Source organism: Montipora capricornis, chromosome 6 (assembly GCF_036669925.1).
Source record: "Montipora capricornis isolate CH-2021 chromosome 6, ASM3666992v2, whole genome shotgun sequence".
Classification (NCBI taxonomy): domain Eukaryota; kingdom Metazoa; phylum Cnidaria; class Anthozoa; order Scleractinia; family Acroporidae; genus Montipora; species Montipora capricornis.
The window spans coordinates 53778958-53796457 of NC_090888.1; the positions used below are offsets into that span (position 1 = coordinate 53778958).

A 17500-nucleotide genomic window follows, 5' to 3' on the forward strand; every position below is an offset into this window, starting at 1 on the left:
TTGGGATTGGAGATAACATTTGACACCGGTTAACGTTGCATTTCAACAGATTGGATGTGTCGTGTGTAAAGTGAAAAGGAATGAAAAATCTTGAAACAATGTTCAACCACTGCTGCTGGTTTACAGTGGCGAATTATAGTCTCTTTCATGTGCCTTACAGTTCCCCCTCTTAGCGTTGTTTGCCGGTTATCGAGAGCTGTCTTCTTTGTGATTCATCTCAAAGGAAGCTCTTGTTCTCACCATTTTTTAATCGCAAACTCTTAAGACATTAACTTAATATTTGATGTAATTGCAGATTGGGGGAAATATTTTTGTTTAGTATTTAGACTCGTGGTCCAGTTTACTGTGATGTGATTTGAGACGTGGTGTTTTCTTGTGTCATCAATATACCTTTTCCTCTCGATCGAACCCTTGGGTCTTTATTGATACCTTTTGCACCTTTCAGCACCTAAGGGTGGTAAATCTGTTATGAGGCATGTAAGTCGTCTTTATGATTCAATAGCGCGAGTTTCAATCGAGTGTCGTAAATAATTACTTTGGCCAATCAAAAAGGACGGAGACAATCCGGTAAACCAATCAAAACTGGAAGTAATTACACGTAGCCGACACAAAGCGCGGGAAAATGTGCACGCGCTAGCCACGTTTTGTTTTGGTTTCACTTCTGATTGGTTGAAAAAGTGGCGCGAGAACTTTGAACCAATCACTGCGTGAAGTAATGCAAAACCAAAGCAATTCGCTGATTACTTTCGACACTCAATTGAAAACCGCTCTAATTTTGTGGAACTTAATTAGGAGGAAAACGATGATGATGATGATGGTGACTCTGATCAAGAAGACTGGAGAACAAAAGCGGATACCAAGGTCAGAATAGCGTTCTTGTAAATGGTTTGAACCTAGTAACATACTCTCCGGTAGTTAAATCACAACGCAAGCATTGTCGAGAAATCTTTGTGTTCCCTCCCTAGGGCACATAGTAAAATCCACCAGCCTACGTAGCTGACGAGAATGATTAATTCACGCCAGGAGCTTATGATCGGGAGCTTCTATAGAGTGTTTTCACTCTCGTGATCAGTAACCTTGTTTTTCCACCGAATCAAAGAAAAACATTTGCATGATAATAGAGCTCAATTCCCAGAGGATTAGTTGGGTACACCAACATGGCCGCTGTGACGTCACGTGAAAACACTCACACCACTGAGTCAACCCTTTCCGGATTAAATTTATTTTTAGGAACAGGTTATTCCCACGAAAAGTGTCATATTTCCCTTGATGCTGAGATAGCTCTGTTTGATTGGCTTGTACGACAGTGGACGTCCTGAATCTCCCAAGTAAGGCGGTCTACAAATACACCTTATTTCAAAATGGCAGCCATTTTAGTATTCTTTTGTTTCCTTGCAAATTGACGCTTTTCACCTTGAACGAGACCAAAAGGGCCAATTTGCAATCAAACAAAAGAATACTAAAATGGCGGCTATTTTGGAATAAGGTGTATAGAATCTACTCGGGAAAGGATTGACTCCTAGGGCAATTATGGGGAATGTAGGCTCCCCTTGATGATCTCCTGTTTACGCTCTGAAAACCTAAGGCCATTCTTGTAACCATTCTGTCATGTTCTTCCAATACTTGGCCCCTTCAGATTACAATAAGTCAAGTGATGGTCCTTGCACGATGCACAACGCTTAGCTTGAGCATCACTTTCTACTTGTCGACTCATTCCACCTTTTTCTTGGCTGTTTGTTTACTTAGAACCAGCCTCAAGATAACGTTCAGGCCGTGGAGGATTCTGGGGAAGGCGAAGGAACCGGGGAGAAAACCGATGTAACCTCTGGCTCATCGGAATCCACAGGGGGCAATGAAGAGCGGGGAGTGGGGCGAGCTGATGGCGTTGACACTAAGGGGCATCGTGGAGAGTCCAGCACCGCTCAAGTTCCAGTAGATGCTAGTCAACAGGTCAGCGGAAACAGCTATTGTCAACTTTCTTTTTGTATATTAACCGCCCGTCATTCTAAGGGAAGGTATTTCTTAGGACGTTGCGATGACAGATTTGCAGAAAATTGTGCTTAGCCTACCAGTCGTAACTTTTTCACTATGGTCACCTATACCAAGCAACTTATCGATGGTGGAATTGGGCTTTTACCTCGCGTTGAAGAATGCTAGAGAGCCAGAGGACACGAATGACGTAAAATAAAAGAGACAAAAGCACTAAGTAATTCCTACCCGAAACACAGATTCAAATATATTTTCAAATTATGGTAACTCCATTGTTCCCGATCCCCGACGTAGGAGCCGAAATTTCTAACTCACGACTGGTGTAGATCTGTTTTAAAGTAATTTTTTTACTATTTCCAGAGGCTCTTTGTAGGTACATTACATCTATGAAGAGCTTAGTTTATGTGGTTTAGATAGAGTATGGTAAACACGTTGTTGGCCAGCTTTGACTTTACTGAGACTGCCTCAACATTTCGAACAAGTTAAAGTAAAAGGAGGTAGCTCAAACCAGACGAAGTCTACGATTTTTGCAAGAAATTCAGTGTTTCGTGCTTTTAACATTCGCACAATGATCTACAATCCTGGACAAAATTGTTGAGACACTTTTTACTTCCTTCTACATATCTACTGAAACAAATTATTTCCATCAAGTAAATCTTCTTGATGCAGATCCAGAAACATTTAAATCTCGGCTCACAACACTCATGTTTAAAAAACACTTTTCATATTAATACTATGTTTCATTTTATGAATATTATATGCTCACTATATGAATATTATGTGAACATAATTATATACTTTTTATATATTTACTTTTTAATATTGTATATTAGATTCTTATACTAAACATAAATTAGACATTCCTTTCCCTTTTTTATTGTAAGCGCATTACGATTAGAAATGCGCACTAAGTACGTCTGTTATTATTATTATTATTATTATTATTATTATTATTATTATTATTATTATTATTATTATTATTATTATTATTATTATTATTATTACTTTAAAATCACCGTTCCCTTTTGTCCTAGTATGCCCATGGCACAATCAATTTCATTGCTTCATGTTGGAGGTCCTTTTAAAATCTTTTTTTTTTTTTTTTTTTTGCCGTGGTTGCACAAGGTGAAGAGCTTTTAGTTCGTTGAATTCAAAGGCACGTTCTTTTGTTTCAACAGTCTCGTCAAAGAAAACAAATGAACCGCGCCCGATCAGACCGAGCGTTGGGCTCTATGGATGAAATTACTCATAAGAGATTGAAGACTGTGGATGATACTGAGATGGGTTTAAAGCAAGAGGTACGACGCTGGATACAAATAGAATTTGACATCTTTATGAAAAGATGATGTTGCATAGCGTAGGTTTGATAACATCGTAGAGGCTCCGTTTTGGCTACCGTAGTTAACCCGCTTTCGGTAATTTTTTGGCCCCTTCAGATTACAACTCCTTTGAAATTGTACTTCACCTCTAAGGTCATTTCCAATGAGCATTAAATGACTTAAAGACATACAAAGCAAGTTTCTGTTTCACATTTGTTCCATCGATGGAATTTCGAATTTGCTCAAAATGAACATCACACATAACATTATAGACTTAATGTATGGTCCTGAGGAGGGAAACAGTTAGTTTTGTTTTCCCGAGAGTCCTCATGTTTCCCGAGACGAAGTCGAGGGAAACATCAGGACTCGAGGGAAAACGAAACTGACTAGTTTCCCGAGGGACCAGACATTAAATGCTTTGTTATATATTTAGACTTTTCCTGCAACAATCGCAGCGAAACATCTGGAGCGGGCAACAACTGCGGAATTTGATTTGAATTTGATCAGGGCCACGTGACAAAGAATCAACCAATCACAGTGCTCATTTTGTTGAGCGAAAGTCAAGGTATATAACAGTCTTTTATTTGTTCCAGGCGAACGAGACGAGGAACCAAGATCTATTTCAGCACATGAAAAATGACGATTCAACGAACCACGATGCTCAAACTCTTGACAGTGCGACCGCTGATCAAGCTAAAGAACAGGAAAAGGTTAATTTTCCCGATACAAACAGCGAGGGCGATGATCGAAAAGAAGAAGAAGAAGAGGACGACTATGAAATGAAATCAGCTTTATTGGAAGATAAAACTGAACTCCCTGTAAGTGCTTGTTGTCTGCTCTTTTTTTGTAGATAGTTTTTTTTTCGTCTCAACTCAGACCGGCTAGTCTGATTACGAGAGGGCTTTGTTTGTCCCGTGCCTTTTTCTGCTGTAGTAGGTAGATCACGCATTGACTATTTGTCTACGATGATTGGTCGTAATCCTATCCGTCCGCAACCGTCGTAACTGATCTGCCGATTTGTCTCCAACTGTCGTAACGTCACCCGGCCCAAGCGCATGCGCGGTGATGCTACAACCTCTAATAGGGAGCTTAAGGACGTTCGCGCCAAAATCTTCCTACGGTGAGATTTTCTTCATTTCTCGCCTAGAGTTAGGTCATAAAGTACTTACTCCAAAAATAAAAAAAAAATTTGGGGTCACCGACTTTGTTTCGGAGAAAATGGCAGTGGAAAAATGCCTTAATTTCGATATATCGGTCATAATAACGGAAGGTAGCCTCATCTGCTCATCCATCGAAAATCATAAAAATAAACAGTTAGAGTGAAGATTTCCGTGCATAGGTTTTTAGGGGTGGGATTTTAAGATAATTTCATGCCGCTAGGGATGTCGTAAACAGTAGAGTTCATCCTAGACGAGCGTTTTCGTAAGCTCTATCCGTTGCAACCACTACTGGAATTCGACGGCACGAGGAAAGAAAACTTTAAAAAAAGATAACTTCTTACGGTGAGATTTTTTTCATTTTATCATATTTTGTAGATAGTAAGTAGCGTAAGTGATTCATGATTAAAAAAATAGGGGTCACCGATGATCCAAGGGAGTAAAATCGATGTGATTTTACGAAGCTCTTGGAAAACTTTGTTTGTCACGTTTTTACGTGACCCGTCGGGGGAGGACTGGAACCCAAGAGAAGATCGATCGTTGAAGGAATGAAAAGTTTTTACCCCAAAACAAAGCTTTCCCGAGCACAGCAACGAAGTTTTAAGCAGTCGTCATCTTCTTTTGGTTAGTGTTTTGTATAATATGTCTCCATTGCCGTCATGCTCCACTTCTTTAGTGTGGTTTTTGTGAAATTTAATCTCTGGTTGTTTCCACGCAGGTCCGCACTATTCAAACGGACGAGGACGAAAATACTGCTCTATTTTCACGAAAGTAAAGGAAAAAAACTTCAAAACCATGCATTCATTTTGAACTTAAGTTCGTAGGGTAATAAAAACATTTAAAAAAAAACAGCCCCATTAAATTTACGCAACGGTTCGTCCTCGAGTTTTCCAAACTTTCAGCCACTACTCGATCACAGCTTCCTTTTAAAGAGCTTTTCCATCCTCCCGCTCACTTCTTTTTAACGTTTCATGATGATTCGGAAATAAACGTGCCATTCTTTTGCCGGCCTGGAATTTTTTTCCCGGCGTTTTTGTCGCCATGTTATTTTAACTAATGCTTGAACAATATTTATGAAAGTGACGAAGACTAGTGCACGACTGACAAAACAACGCGAATATCAGTCGTGCAGTAGTCTTCTTGACTTTCACAAGTATTTTTTAATCAATTTTGACCGATCACGATCTTCTCTTCGGTTTCTGCAAAGGTTTTCAAACCTCAACTTCACTAATGCTCGAAGTAATGCGTGACATATTACAGTCGCGTTACCTGCGCAGTTATGTTGCGCACAAACAATTAGCGCGAACGTCCTTAAGCAAAGAAAACGACCACGACGGCTACGAGAACATTATCTACAAATACTATTTCCCTTTATGATAATAATTTCGCGATTATTCCAAGTCGTTCGGCATGCAAAGTGTGTACCAACGTTCCAGAAACAAAATTGGCATGAACGGTGCGGATGGTTGGACAGAAAATTCGGAATTTATCGTCAAAAACCTCATATTTCGACAATTCACGTCATTTTCAGGGCGAGGACGACTAAGAAATGTATCGAAATGTAAAACGCACGTGCAAGGCGTACATAGCTATTGTTTTTGGTCCTTTAGACCCGTCCACGCGTATCTGGATTCGTTCTATTATCCGGGACTCCTCTGTTTCTATTGTCAACACGTGCATGCGCCATCAGGCGTGCGAGTTGGCGACAAGAGAAGCGGTCAGCGCTCAAAGTATCCGGATTCAACCGTCCACACGATTCCAAATTCTTTCCGGATTCAAAACCTCCCACTCTCTTTGCTGTCGTCGTCGTCCTTGCGTAAGTTGTCTTAGTAACTTTCATGCACGCCTTCCCGAAAGCAGGACTTGTGTATTTCAACGAATCCCTCGGGTTGTTTGTTTCTCGAAAGTCCCGAAAAGCCATCTGTGAAATTGCCAACCGCTTGTTTTGGAAAGCCGATCTTTTAACATGTTTCAAAGTAACAAAAAGAAAAATAACTATGAAGTTTGACGAATTAAATGCCCTCCGTTCTTGAGTTACAAAGGGAATTGTGACACCCGAAATTGCCCGTAAAGTTTCGGGACTTTCGAGAAACAGCCCCCAGCTCCGTGATCTGGGTCGTGCACAATGGATCGTAACAATGGATCAGACATATCGAAATAAGAAAGAGAAAGAAATTCCTCAAAATGGGACTATGGATAGTTTTTTGGCCACCTATACCACGTATACGGTGTTACTACACTTGAGCAGGCGGTTTTTTTTTAGTTTATTTTATTTAAAAAAAATGGCAACGAGGCTAGTATCGGTCAATGCGCAACGTAAGGTTTTGACTCATTTGTCAAAACCGCTGTTATCTGTAATAACGGTGTGAGTACATTTTTTAAGAGTCCAAAGTTTAAGAGCTGCCACAGTTAGATTTAATGTGACATTGACCTTGAAAATCATTTTAAAACCTCAGACACCAGACAGACCAAAACAAACCAGATTGCTGCCACCTGTTAAACCAACCATCACAACGGATACTGAACAAGAAGAAGAAGAGGCCAAGGCCGTGGACCGAGAAGGAATGGAAACTAGCGATAGTGAAGAAATTACCGCTGACCGCTTGCTGAGCACCTATCACTCTTCCGAGATGGCCTTTGCATTCGAGAAAATGGTAAGCCCTGTAACGGTTGTCTAATGTCCAATTATGGTTGGATTTAAGCTTAGAAAGAGCCAAAACGAGGTTTTGAACAACCGAAAGTTAATTTTGGCAAAAATTATTGCACGAAAAAGCTTCTCAAAATATTGAAAACCAAGCTGAGAGGTCAAGTATTTAAAGGGGCACTGTCACGCTAAATTTGCTCTTTTTAGGTCAAAATGGGTGCAAATCTAAATTAGTACTTCAGCTCACACATACAACATTCCTGACAACCCACTGACAAGATGTGAAATATATTTATGGCACAACGAGCTATTCGTATTTAATTTTTGGTGTCCTTCTGACGACACAGTCTCCAAACTTGAAAGAACTGGCCAGATTTTTCAAGTTTCAATCCATTTCCGTGTTCTCCATCCTTGGGTGCAAACAACAAAGAATAGCTTCAGTACACTTCAATGGTTATTGCATTGGCAACAAAACTACAGCATTATTTTTTGGTATTCATTGATGCAAGGACGTGTTTTAGTGTTTTGAAGTTTGACTAAAATAGTGTGACACTGCCCCTTTAAGTTACTTTATTTTAATCGTAATTGGTCACAAATGAAAGGCAACCTGACTAGACTAAAGAAGCAAAAGAGTAAATGGAGTCAGGTTATGACTTGTTTCCATATCTCAGAATGCCCTTGGACGATGGGGCCTGGGTCAAACTTACCGCTATGTAAAGAATAGATCACTTTCATAAATGGCGACCACTCTGTTGTATTTATGTTAATTAGACCTGGTGGCCTCATTTTCGTAGCGAGGCTAGAGAGGCTTATTAGCATTAAAACAAAAGAATATTCTATTCGGCCGAAAGATGAAAGAGGTCTATGAAAACAGGCAGAATGAAAGTTTTAGTTCAACATAGCGTTTCTGAGCCAAGCCGCGCTGATCTACAGTATTTAGGTTTAATTAACACGTTGAAAACACCCTAAAAAGAAATAGTGTTTCGCACTTTTCTTCAGGAAGAAAACTTTTTGTGCTAGGTATTTCCACATCATCTATACGTGAATGCTACATTTTAATGCAAATTTAATGCCTTCTTGACCCTGGGAGATTTGAACTGGGTACAACATTGAGTTAACCGATTTGGTCTATTGTCTATTTTCCCGCAAACTTGATTTAGAAATTGACACCTGTTGGGTGATGTTGTTGGGGTCAAACCTGATAGCAGATTGTTTCTCTTGGGTAATGAATAGACTCTAAGCATCAGCTATATTCTGTAATTTACCGTATTAGTTCAACTGACATGTCACCCGTGAATTGGAATAACCTAAGCATTGAAAACTCCTTCACAGAGTGCCCACTGAATCCCAATCAAATTACACAAGAAAATTTGGGGTTTTGATGAAACTGAAAGAAAGACCTCAATATGTACATGCAAATATGAAGGCGAGGTTGGTTTTTAGCAATTGTGTTTCAGCTTTTTTTTTTCGGTAGGATATATCTTCCTTGGACCCTGAGAAACTCAGGTCAGAACTTGAGAAACAGTTAGCAGAGTGGAGCAACCTAGATCGAGGAACGAGCGAGGAGCAACAGGTCGCCCAAGAGGCCTGGCACAAGTATGAACTTCTCACCACCGGTCTCTCGCAGGAGCTTTGTGAGCAGTTAAGACTGGTACTGGAACCTTCATTGGCCACAAAACTCAAGTATGTTAAATTCGAGAAAACAAGTGTTGCCTTATATGCTTTGACTGAGAATGAAGACTCCAAAAATCGACTATCCTGTAGCGACGACCTCTCAAATGCGCTTTTTGTCTTGGGGAGGGGGGGGGGGGTCTCGCTTACTAGAGGGTTGACTGTAATTTTCCCTCTTACTTTTAGGAGTTAAACAGGCGACTAGTAACGTGTACACTCTTGACTGTAGTGTATATGAAATCTGTTTTTTTCTTGTGAGCATTTCTCATATCGACTTTTAATCGCCTTTCGCACATTATGTTACAAAAACCGCGATGAATGGCTTGTGGTCTTTTCGCTCCGGCGACTCGAGTGTTTGTGGACTGCCATAATTTTTTACAAACAATAAACTGTGAGATGCCGAGCGAAAAGATCGTAATATTGTACACGTGCATGGGGTATCGTATAGAGATCAGCTTGCGAGGGTAGGTATAAGTGGCTGGGAAAGACTGGCTTGTTTTCTCATGTTAAGATGGCCTTGAACGTTTTTTTTGTTTTGTTTTTTCTTTGTTTGTTGTCAGAGGTGATTACCGATCCGGCAAAAGATTAAACATGAGAAAGGTGATCCCATACATCGCAAGTCAGTTTCGCAAGGACAAGATCTGGCTGAGGAGGACTAAGCCGAGTAAACGGCAGTACCAAATCATGCTAGCTGTCGATGATTCCTCTAGTATGAATGATAATCACTCCAAGCAGGTAAGTAACTTTGATGCTTTGCTATTATTCTAAATTCCCGCAAAGCAACGAGATTTGTATTTTTATGTCAGCACATTACTAGCACAGAAATAAGCAACTGAGGTCTGAGAAGACCCATAACCGGATTCACTGGAACCCCAGAACATTGAACGTAAATGTCAACCCACCTCACACTCTTTTCGCACACTATATTGGGTCTTTATCGTCCCACACAAGTGTGGTTGGACGAGGGTACGGTTTATTTTTCATATCCCTAAAATCTAGGAGAGACTACTGTCCTGGCGTGCGAAATGGTCACTTCGGTTTTCTGTCCTTACTTGCAAAACTTGTCTCGCGTAAGATCCCAGTTAATGTCGCTGTTATGATCGTTTTATAATATTAAACATTTTATATTTGCAGTGACTGTAAGAACACTTTACACATGAAGTATATCCCACGGGAATTAATCTTCATTCTTACGCAAATAATTGAGTTGTGTTTTGGTTAAAAATCATGGCCGCTGGCCACGTGATCAAACGACGTTGGAAGGTTGCGATTAAAATGGATACACCACATTCAGGTGTCAAATACATAATCCAACTTATAACTTCAGGAAAAGAACCAGTCATTCCATGCACCATAAGTAGTATCGTTTGTAGTGTTAAATGCTAATCGGCGCTCGTTCGAGAATGGTTAGTTATTATGACCGTCTAAGGTGACATTTTATATACACACGGCATCTTCACCTCGCCAAGCTAACGCAATGTTATGTAGTTGTCATAAAGTGTACCACCTGACTGTAGCGTATCCATTCTAGTCACAATCATCAAGTTCAGGAAAGCAGGACAAGCGCACGCACATACAGAAGAATTAAAACTATGGTTTACATGCAACTAATACATCAGTATGCAGGGTTTGGATCTTGTATTGTGAACAATATTGAAAAAATTTCCTGTCTTTTTTCTCGTTTTAGCTGGCATTCGAGTCGCTAGCAGTTATGAGCAATGCATTAAGCCGACTGGAAGCCGGAGATCTCGGTGTCTGCAGGTAAAAGCCCTTTATGAATGAAGGTTAAAAGCGCTCTTTAGTTCTTACACTTTTCCCGCCATCAACAGTGGCTGCATAATTCTTTCCCCCATGATACGAATTTGGCTCATTTGATACCCGTGGGTGTTGCGATTTCCCGACACGTGGTGATTGGGCGCACATACGGAACCTACGAGTGGTCAGTTTTTTTCTTATTCTCATTCGCTTGTGAATTTCTTTTGAATTTTTCTTTCTCAGCTTTGGTGAAACTGTCCGCCTTTTACATCCTTTTCACGAACCATTTACCGATCAATCAGGAGCTAGAATCCTGCAGCAATTCACGTTTGATCAGCAGAAAACCAAAGTGGCACAAGTGAGTTTAAAAAGTCTTTATATGAAGTAAGTTTGATTACAAGAGAAAAGAAGGTGTTTTGAACCGAGAAAACGCGTTTAGCTCTCACATCTTAGGAGGCCGAGATCGGAAGCGGCGAAGGCCAGTTGTAGGGATACTGGATTTGAATGGGAATGCAAATCTCGCTCCGAGAACCATATGGATATGTCTTTGGTGGTCCGAAATTCAAGTACCCTGCGCATGCTCAAAATCCATTTTTGCCGCTGCATTCTTCTAGTTGCGTTTTCAACGCTGCCATATTTAGTTGAACTATTTCTTTCTATTCACCATCATGCACTGAAGGTACAAGCTTGAAATACCGATGTACATAAATACGTTTTTACTCCATTTTGACTTATCTTTTAATTTATGTGATTTCTTATTATGTGGCTATTACAGCTTCTTGACACCTGTACCAGCTTAATGCTTACGGCTCAGAGATCACATTCATCTCCCCGAGTGAGAAGAGACACGTCTCAGCTTCTGCTGATTGTATCTGACGGAAGGGGCATATTCCTGGAGGGAATGGAGGTCAGTGAATCTTGAACAGTTTGTTTTCCCAAACCAACCGAAGCAGTCTTTAAAACCCATAAAAATTTGTCGATGAAAGTATAGACCACTTCCCCGGCAGAGAATTAGTCACCCACGTGACGTTATTTAGAACCAGATGTTAGAAAGATTTTTCATCGCGTTTACGTGAAGCGGCCAACGGGGAACGGCAGGTTTGTGTGTTAGACAAACATAAAGATTCTCTTATTCTTGCTCTCATTTCTCTATCTCGCGACAAGTTGCTCGATCTCTGTAGATTACATTCAGAAAATGAGCCAAAGTCATGGTCAAACAAGTTTCTTTGATGTGTGGCAAAAACGAGAATGTTAGCTTGACGTTTGCCGTAAACGCGATTTTAAGTCTCTGTATTCTTAGGTCTTTGTTAGGTCCGATTTCGAACCTTTTTCCTCCTGTTTTTTTGGGCGAGGGTTGTAGCTCCGCGATATTAAATCTTGCATTACTGTCCCCTCGACATACTTGAGAAAAACTGACCGTCAGACTGCAAAGAGGCGACTGGATCGGGATTTCAAATTTTCAAGTTGCTCTCGTTTCCTTTTTCCCACTATTCTCTAAAAGGGAGATTAGGATAAAAACACTGCACATTTGTAAATAAAACTTTTCTTTTGCAGACTGTCCAAAAAGCTGTGAGAGTTGCAAGAGAGGCTAATATTTTCATGGTTTTTGTGATACTCGACAATCCTGCTAACAAAGACTCTGTTCTTGACATCAGAGTCCCAATCTTTAGCCCGGGAAAGCCACCGGAAATTAAATCCTACATGGAACAGTTTCCGTTTCCGTTTTACATTATACTACGGGAAATCAACGCGTTGCCGCAGATTTTGAGTGACGCTTTGAGACAGTGGTTTGAATTGGTTGCAAGCATAGATTGAACATAACAGACGAGAGATCCTGGGAAAAGATGGGTATGACGTAATAGCTACCACCGGCACGTTTCTCGCCAGGCGTTTCAGCTGAGCTCTTAATAGCCTCCCATACAGTCGTTTTTAGGAGATTCGTATTTCAGCCTCACCTCACTAACGCTTGTTTTTCGCAGTTTAGCCAGTCGAATTTCATCTACTGAATTCTCGAAGGTGAGGTCACACGCAGAACAACTTTAGTAGGAAATTCAAGAGAAACATGATGGCGAGTATAACGGATTACTAAATAAGCTTAATCGGTCATCGTTTGACTGGATCGTGGTTGGCCTCGCCGGTCAAACTGTGGGAAAGGAATGTCTATCAGGTAAGCAGGCGTTTGTGGGGACGAGGTGAAATGTGACTCTTCTTAACGGTGAGGCTGATCTTGAGTGTAGCACAGCCGTCGTGAGTGACGGACGCGGTGTCCGGGAGTTGACCTTTCTTAATTCTACGAAATGTTTCTGCTTAGCGCTTGCACAATAGAAAAATATGAGAAAAGGAAAGATTACCGAGAACATTAAAGAGAAAATGCCACACACCAGGTTGCTGCCTGTTACTCGGAAACGCCTCATTGTGCAAATCACTTGTAGGATGTGGTGAGCCTACATTTCCATTCGTCTATTTTACTCCGAGTTTACGAATATGGCCCATCGAACATTGCGGGAGAAGCAGGAGCCATCAATCATTATACGTCTGCTTCCAAAGGATAAGGATTGCTAGCAATTTCTATCAGCAAAACTCTTCGTGGTGTTTCTAAATTTTTATACACAGCTGTTAGGCTCGGCCGGTCCGGTTTTCGACAGCACATGAACTTAAGCAGAAAATATCAATAGTACTTTGTACCATCTCTCATTAAAATTAAGAATTTGTGTCCTTTATCTTTTTAAGTTCAAGCGCTATTTTCTTAATATCTTTAAGTCCTTCCTCTAGTTGAGCTGCTGTACTCTTCTCCTGATCCTGAGTCGGTTCTTGGTCTTCGTTCTCACTGTTCCGAACAGAGTCCTTGTCACTCCCTGACAGTTGTTTTATAACGAGCATTACGTACTGGTTTAATTTATCGTAATGTTCCGGACTTAATTTGTCTTCAAGGTAGCTTATTATCTGCGGAACGCAACGGCCAGGTGCGTGTAACATGCAGCCTGTGTGGTGTTGGAATAACACCACTGACGCAAGGTGAAGTGCCATCGCTGGCTCAATTTCCTGTCGTAACTGCTCTTGTAAAGCGCAGCGGCGTTCCAAAGTCAACTGTCTGCAGTAAGAAATATAAGAAAAAACAATTACTGACGTAAACACTCTTTATCTTTGTGACCAATCGCGGCCAGTAACTCCCTATTGAGTTGACTTTGTTTAAAATCATTCTGGCTGAGAACCAAGCATTTCAAACTAAAGAAAGTTTGCAGAAGATCGGAAAAAAAAAACAACAAATGACTGGCGTGAAATAAAGACAATAGGGAGGGCCGAAGTTCCAAATCCACCAAGTTTTCCAAGGGAACACTGCAGATTAAAAAGAATGAACTACCTCAGGAAGGTAAATAAAAAACTGATTTTCATAAGAAAGTACGCTTTGAAAACAATTTGTAGGGGACAAAGCCATTTTGTCCTCTTGTTGACCACGCTATTTGATAGTATCGAAATGGCTGTAAGATATTAATATCTTTTTTTTTTTTTTTTTAATCTCATAAGCCTGGTGATTTCTGCATGAGTTCTTCCTCGTGACCTTGTGGTTACAAATTTCTGCTGTGAGCAAATGAGGATGATGAATTTTTACTCAACACGATAGCCTGCGTAGCATGGCGGTTTTGGTTGCTAAGTAATAAAGGCGGGCGAGGGCAAAAAAACCGCGAGGAGATTGGGGCGGGAGCGGTTTTTGTTTTTCTCGCCTCTTCGCCGCTCGTGCGTCCGGCTCGACAAAACCGCCATGCTACGCAGGCTATCAACACGACTGCCAGTTGTATGACAAACAATTACAACAGGGAAACTCACCTTTCTCTTTTCTTATCCAGCTTTTTCAACATAAACTCGCAGTAATCCAGACCACATATGACCTCAAATTGGATAAAGAATTCCTCTGTTTCCTAAAAAAACGGTTATACTGTAAGGTCAATCGATTGACGTTCAGTCCAGGACAACGATTGGAAAGTCTAGAGCCAAGTGTACAAACAATAGGCTAGTTTCGAATTGTGCAGCAACAAAAGAACAGAGTCAAGGTTCAGGGGAATAATTTGCATTTTCCTTTGTTTTGAACAAAACAAAATGCTAATTATTCCCCTGAACCTCGACTCCGTTCTTTTGTTGCTGCACAATTCGAAACTAGCCTATTGAATAAAATGCTTGAAGCTTGTTGCGGCTACAAAACACTAAAGCCGTGCTCACACTTAACGTTGATTATGATCGACTGAAGTATAATTCAGGCTATCATACTCCATTTAATTTTATTCAATTATGTTTGTTTCACATCTGCGAAAATTCAAATACAATAAGCAGGGTAACCTCGCAGTGAGACAAAATGGCGCCGTATACCGTGGCTGCCACGATTATAATCACCATGCTTGCGCCTAAAAGAGAACCAAGGATTCCGAGAATAGAAGAAGTCAAATCCAAATATTCGCTCCATAAAGCGATTAGAAGTTTCGTCCGCTCATATACCACCACGTGTTCGCTATTCTGTTCAAGAACGCATTGTAATTACTTCAAATAACCCCCCTGAGGTTGTTTGAAATAATTATAATCCAATTACAATCACGTACTGTAAGTTGATATGAACCCATTCCAAACTAAATTGGATTATAATTTGATCATAATCGAGGCCTAATGAAGCGTTTTCACATGACGTCACGGCGGCCATGTTGGTGTACCAAACTAATCCTCTGGGAATTGAACTCTATTTTTATGCAAATCCTTTCTTTTGTTTCAGTAATCCAATATGGCTGCTGGTCACGTGAGTGAAAACATTCCTATAGACTACTTTCTTAATGGCGGCCAAATAAATTATTCTTTTGTTTTAACGCTAATAAGCCTTTCTAGCCTATTTCAAAAGAATATTTGTTTCAAAATGAGGAAAGTAGGTCTAATTAACATAAAGATAAAAGAATGTAAAAGTGGTCTTTGTGAACACGCCTTAAGGACGGTGCCTACTAATTCAAAGGTATTTTTGCGCTTTTTACTGAATATGCAGAAAACAAGTGTTATTGAAATCCAAAAAGAAAACTGAGGCTAATCAGGCATTTTTCGAAGATAATTAATAAACAATATTTGTAAAAAGCTTTAAAATACAAAGCAATGCATGGCGTTCTTTTCCAAATTGAAACTCAATTATCTCTGAAAAATGCGTGGTTATCTCCAATCTTCTTTTTGTATACCAAGATCAGTTGCTAAGTTCTGCTTTCTCCGCATAGTTATGAACCGCGCAAAAATATCCCTGTATTATAAGCACCAGCAATAGGAAATCCGAGTATCTCGAGATGCGCAGAACGTATGCGCAATAACAATAGTAGGCACCGTCCTTAAGAAAACAAAATGGAAGGAGGATTTACGATATCTGGTGGAGTCGACAAATCCAGGCGATACTCAGAATGGGTTTGTGCCAGGAGCACCTACCCTCAGTAACCAACTCTTTGCCTTCCGTACAACCGCCCAACAAGGTTTCCATTCATTCATTTTTGACAAGAGGAACAACCATTAAAAAAATTGCACAAACCTTTCCACTTAGGGTCGTATTAAGCTTGATCAGTTCAGTTTTTATTTTCTCTGGCAGTTTGGAAATTATTTTCAGGCGATCCTATGAAATGAAATAAAAAGAAAAACACTGTACATATGACTAAAACGACAAAATCAATTATCTTGGTTTTCTTTGAAGCCAGTGTCGTTAAACCGAAACCAAAACCACGTGCAACGTCGTGAAAATTGTCCAATCACGATAGACGTAGATGAGCCAATCAAAAGCCAAAACTAAAGACAAGCAGATGGAGCTACCCGCGCGAAAAACGCGAGCTTCCACGTCAATTGCTTTTGCTTTTGAATGAAGATGTGGCGCAAGGCTTGTGACACTCACTGGTCATCATCTGGTCATACCTCTTGTGTTAAAGCCGAGTCATCCTTGATTGTGATCATGTGATCAGCACCTAAAAGACTGACTGCCTGATTCACCATGTCTGTGCAAACGGTTTTCAGAAGATGGCGGCAAAGCTGTACTTGGACATCATCTGCGAAAAATAGAAGATACTCGTTGAATCCACCTCTTGGCTGAAATCAAACTACTGGTGCTAACTGCTGGTTCATGATTCCAAGCAATCGTGGATCCCGGCGCACCGGTTTAGTCGTACTCTTTTTACAACTATGACCAGGCACTGCAAGTCGTGACGATGGGGTGTTCGTTCACAGACAAAACGAAAACGCAGAAGATTAACGATTGTTTGAAAGAGCGTATTTACTACAACAATCATGCACCACAAAAAAGAAAGCAATCTATATTCGAACCGTAAACTTGAAAATGTAACTATGCAAAATATATGATTAAAAATATCTCCACTGTTTCCCCAAGATAGAGCAAGTTTCAATCGCGTGTCGTAAAACCAAAACTAAAGTAATTACTTTGGTTTACTTCTGATTGGTTAAAAAGTGGCGCGAGAACTTTGAACCAATCACTGAGTGAAGTAATCATAAAACAAAGCAATTCGCTAATTACTTTCGACGTTCAATTGAAAACCGCTCTAACTGTACTACTTAATTTGTTGGGTAAACCATGTTAGTCCTCGGAAAATCGTTCTTTCCCTTCGACGGGGATAGAATAACCGCATGAATATAACATATCGTTTACTGACCCGCCAATGTCCAAGTTACTACGCGATTCACAAATATGCCGACTCTCAAGTTCAACTTTCAACAAACGGTTTGGCGTTTTTACTGCCAATAAATCAAGACCGTTAGAAGCAAAAACAGAAAATCAACCAATCGCAAGGCTTGATGTCACTCATTTACCCGTAACGCTGCAATGTTTAAAGGCAGTGTAGAACGAAACCGTTTTTTGAAATTTTGAATTCTGAATCCTCGTGTTTATGAATGGCACAGCGAAACAACAGATGTCGCACGACTTACCAGCAAATAACTTGATGCCCTTGTCGAAC

General features: G+C 40.3%; 2 protein-coding genes across 4 annotated transcripts in view; one reads left to right on the forward strand and one right to left on the reverse strand.

The window, feature by feature from the left end:
- The window catches only part of LOC138052493 (midasin-like), a 139948-nt gene extending 126693 nt beyond the window's left edge, over positions 1–13255 (forward strand). For both annotated transcript variants that reach the window (XM_068899014.1, XM_068899015.1), the window contains exons 85-95: positions 793–861; positions 1747–1950; positions 3168–3287; positions 3902–4126; positions 6922–7119; positions 8584–8792; positions 9341–9515; positions 10468–10541; positions 10779–10893; positions 11311–11442; positions 12090–13255. In XM_068899014.1, coding sequence (XP_068755115.1) covers positions 793–861; positions 1747–1950; positions 3168–3287; positions 3902–4126; positions 6922–7119; positions 8584–8792; positions 9341–9515; positions 10468–10541; positions 10779–10893; positions 11311–11442; positions 12090–12350 — 1782 coding nt within the window. In that variant the 3' untranslated portion in view covers positions 12351–13255. The remainder of the gene's footprint in view (positions 1–792; positions 862–1746; positions 1951–3167; positions 3288–3901; positions 4127–6921; positions 7120–8583; positions 8793–9340; positions 9516–10467; positions 10542–10778; positions 10894–11310; positions 11443–12089) is intronic.
- LOC138052494 (E3 UFM1-protein ligase 1 homolog) overlaps positions 13123–17500 on the reverse strand; it is a 43255-nt gene continuing 38877 nt past the window's right edge. For both annotated transcript variants that reach the window (XM_068899016.1, XM_068899017.1), the window contains exons 13-17: positions 17472–17500; positions 16449–16579; positions 16075–16155; positions 14361–14452; positions 13123–13626 (exon numbers count right to left, since the gene is read on the reverse strand). The exon at positions 17472–17500 is cut by the window's right edge and continues 123 nt beyond it. In XM_068899016.1, coding sequence (XP_068755117.1) covers positions 13236–13626; positions 14361–14452; positions 16075–16155; positions 16449–16579; positions 17472–17500 — 724 coding nt within the window. In that variant the 3' untranslated portion in view covers positions 13123–13235. The remainder of the gene's footprint in view (positions 13627–14360; positions 14453–16074; positions 16156–16448; positions 16580–17471) is intronic.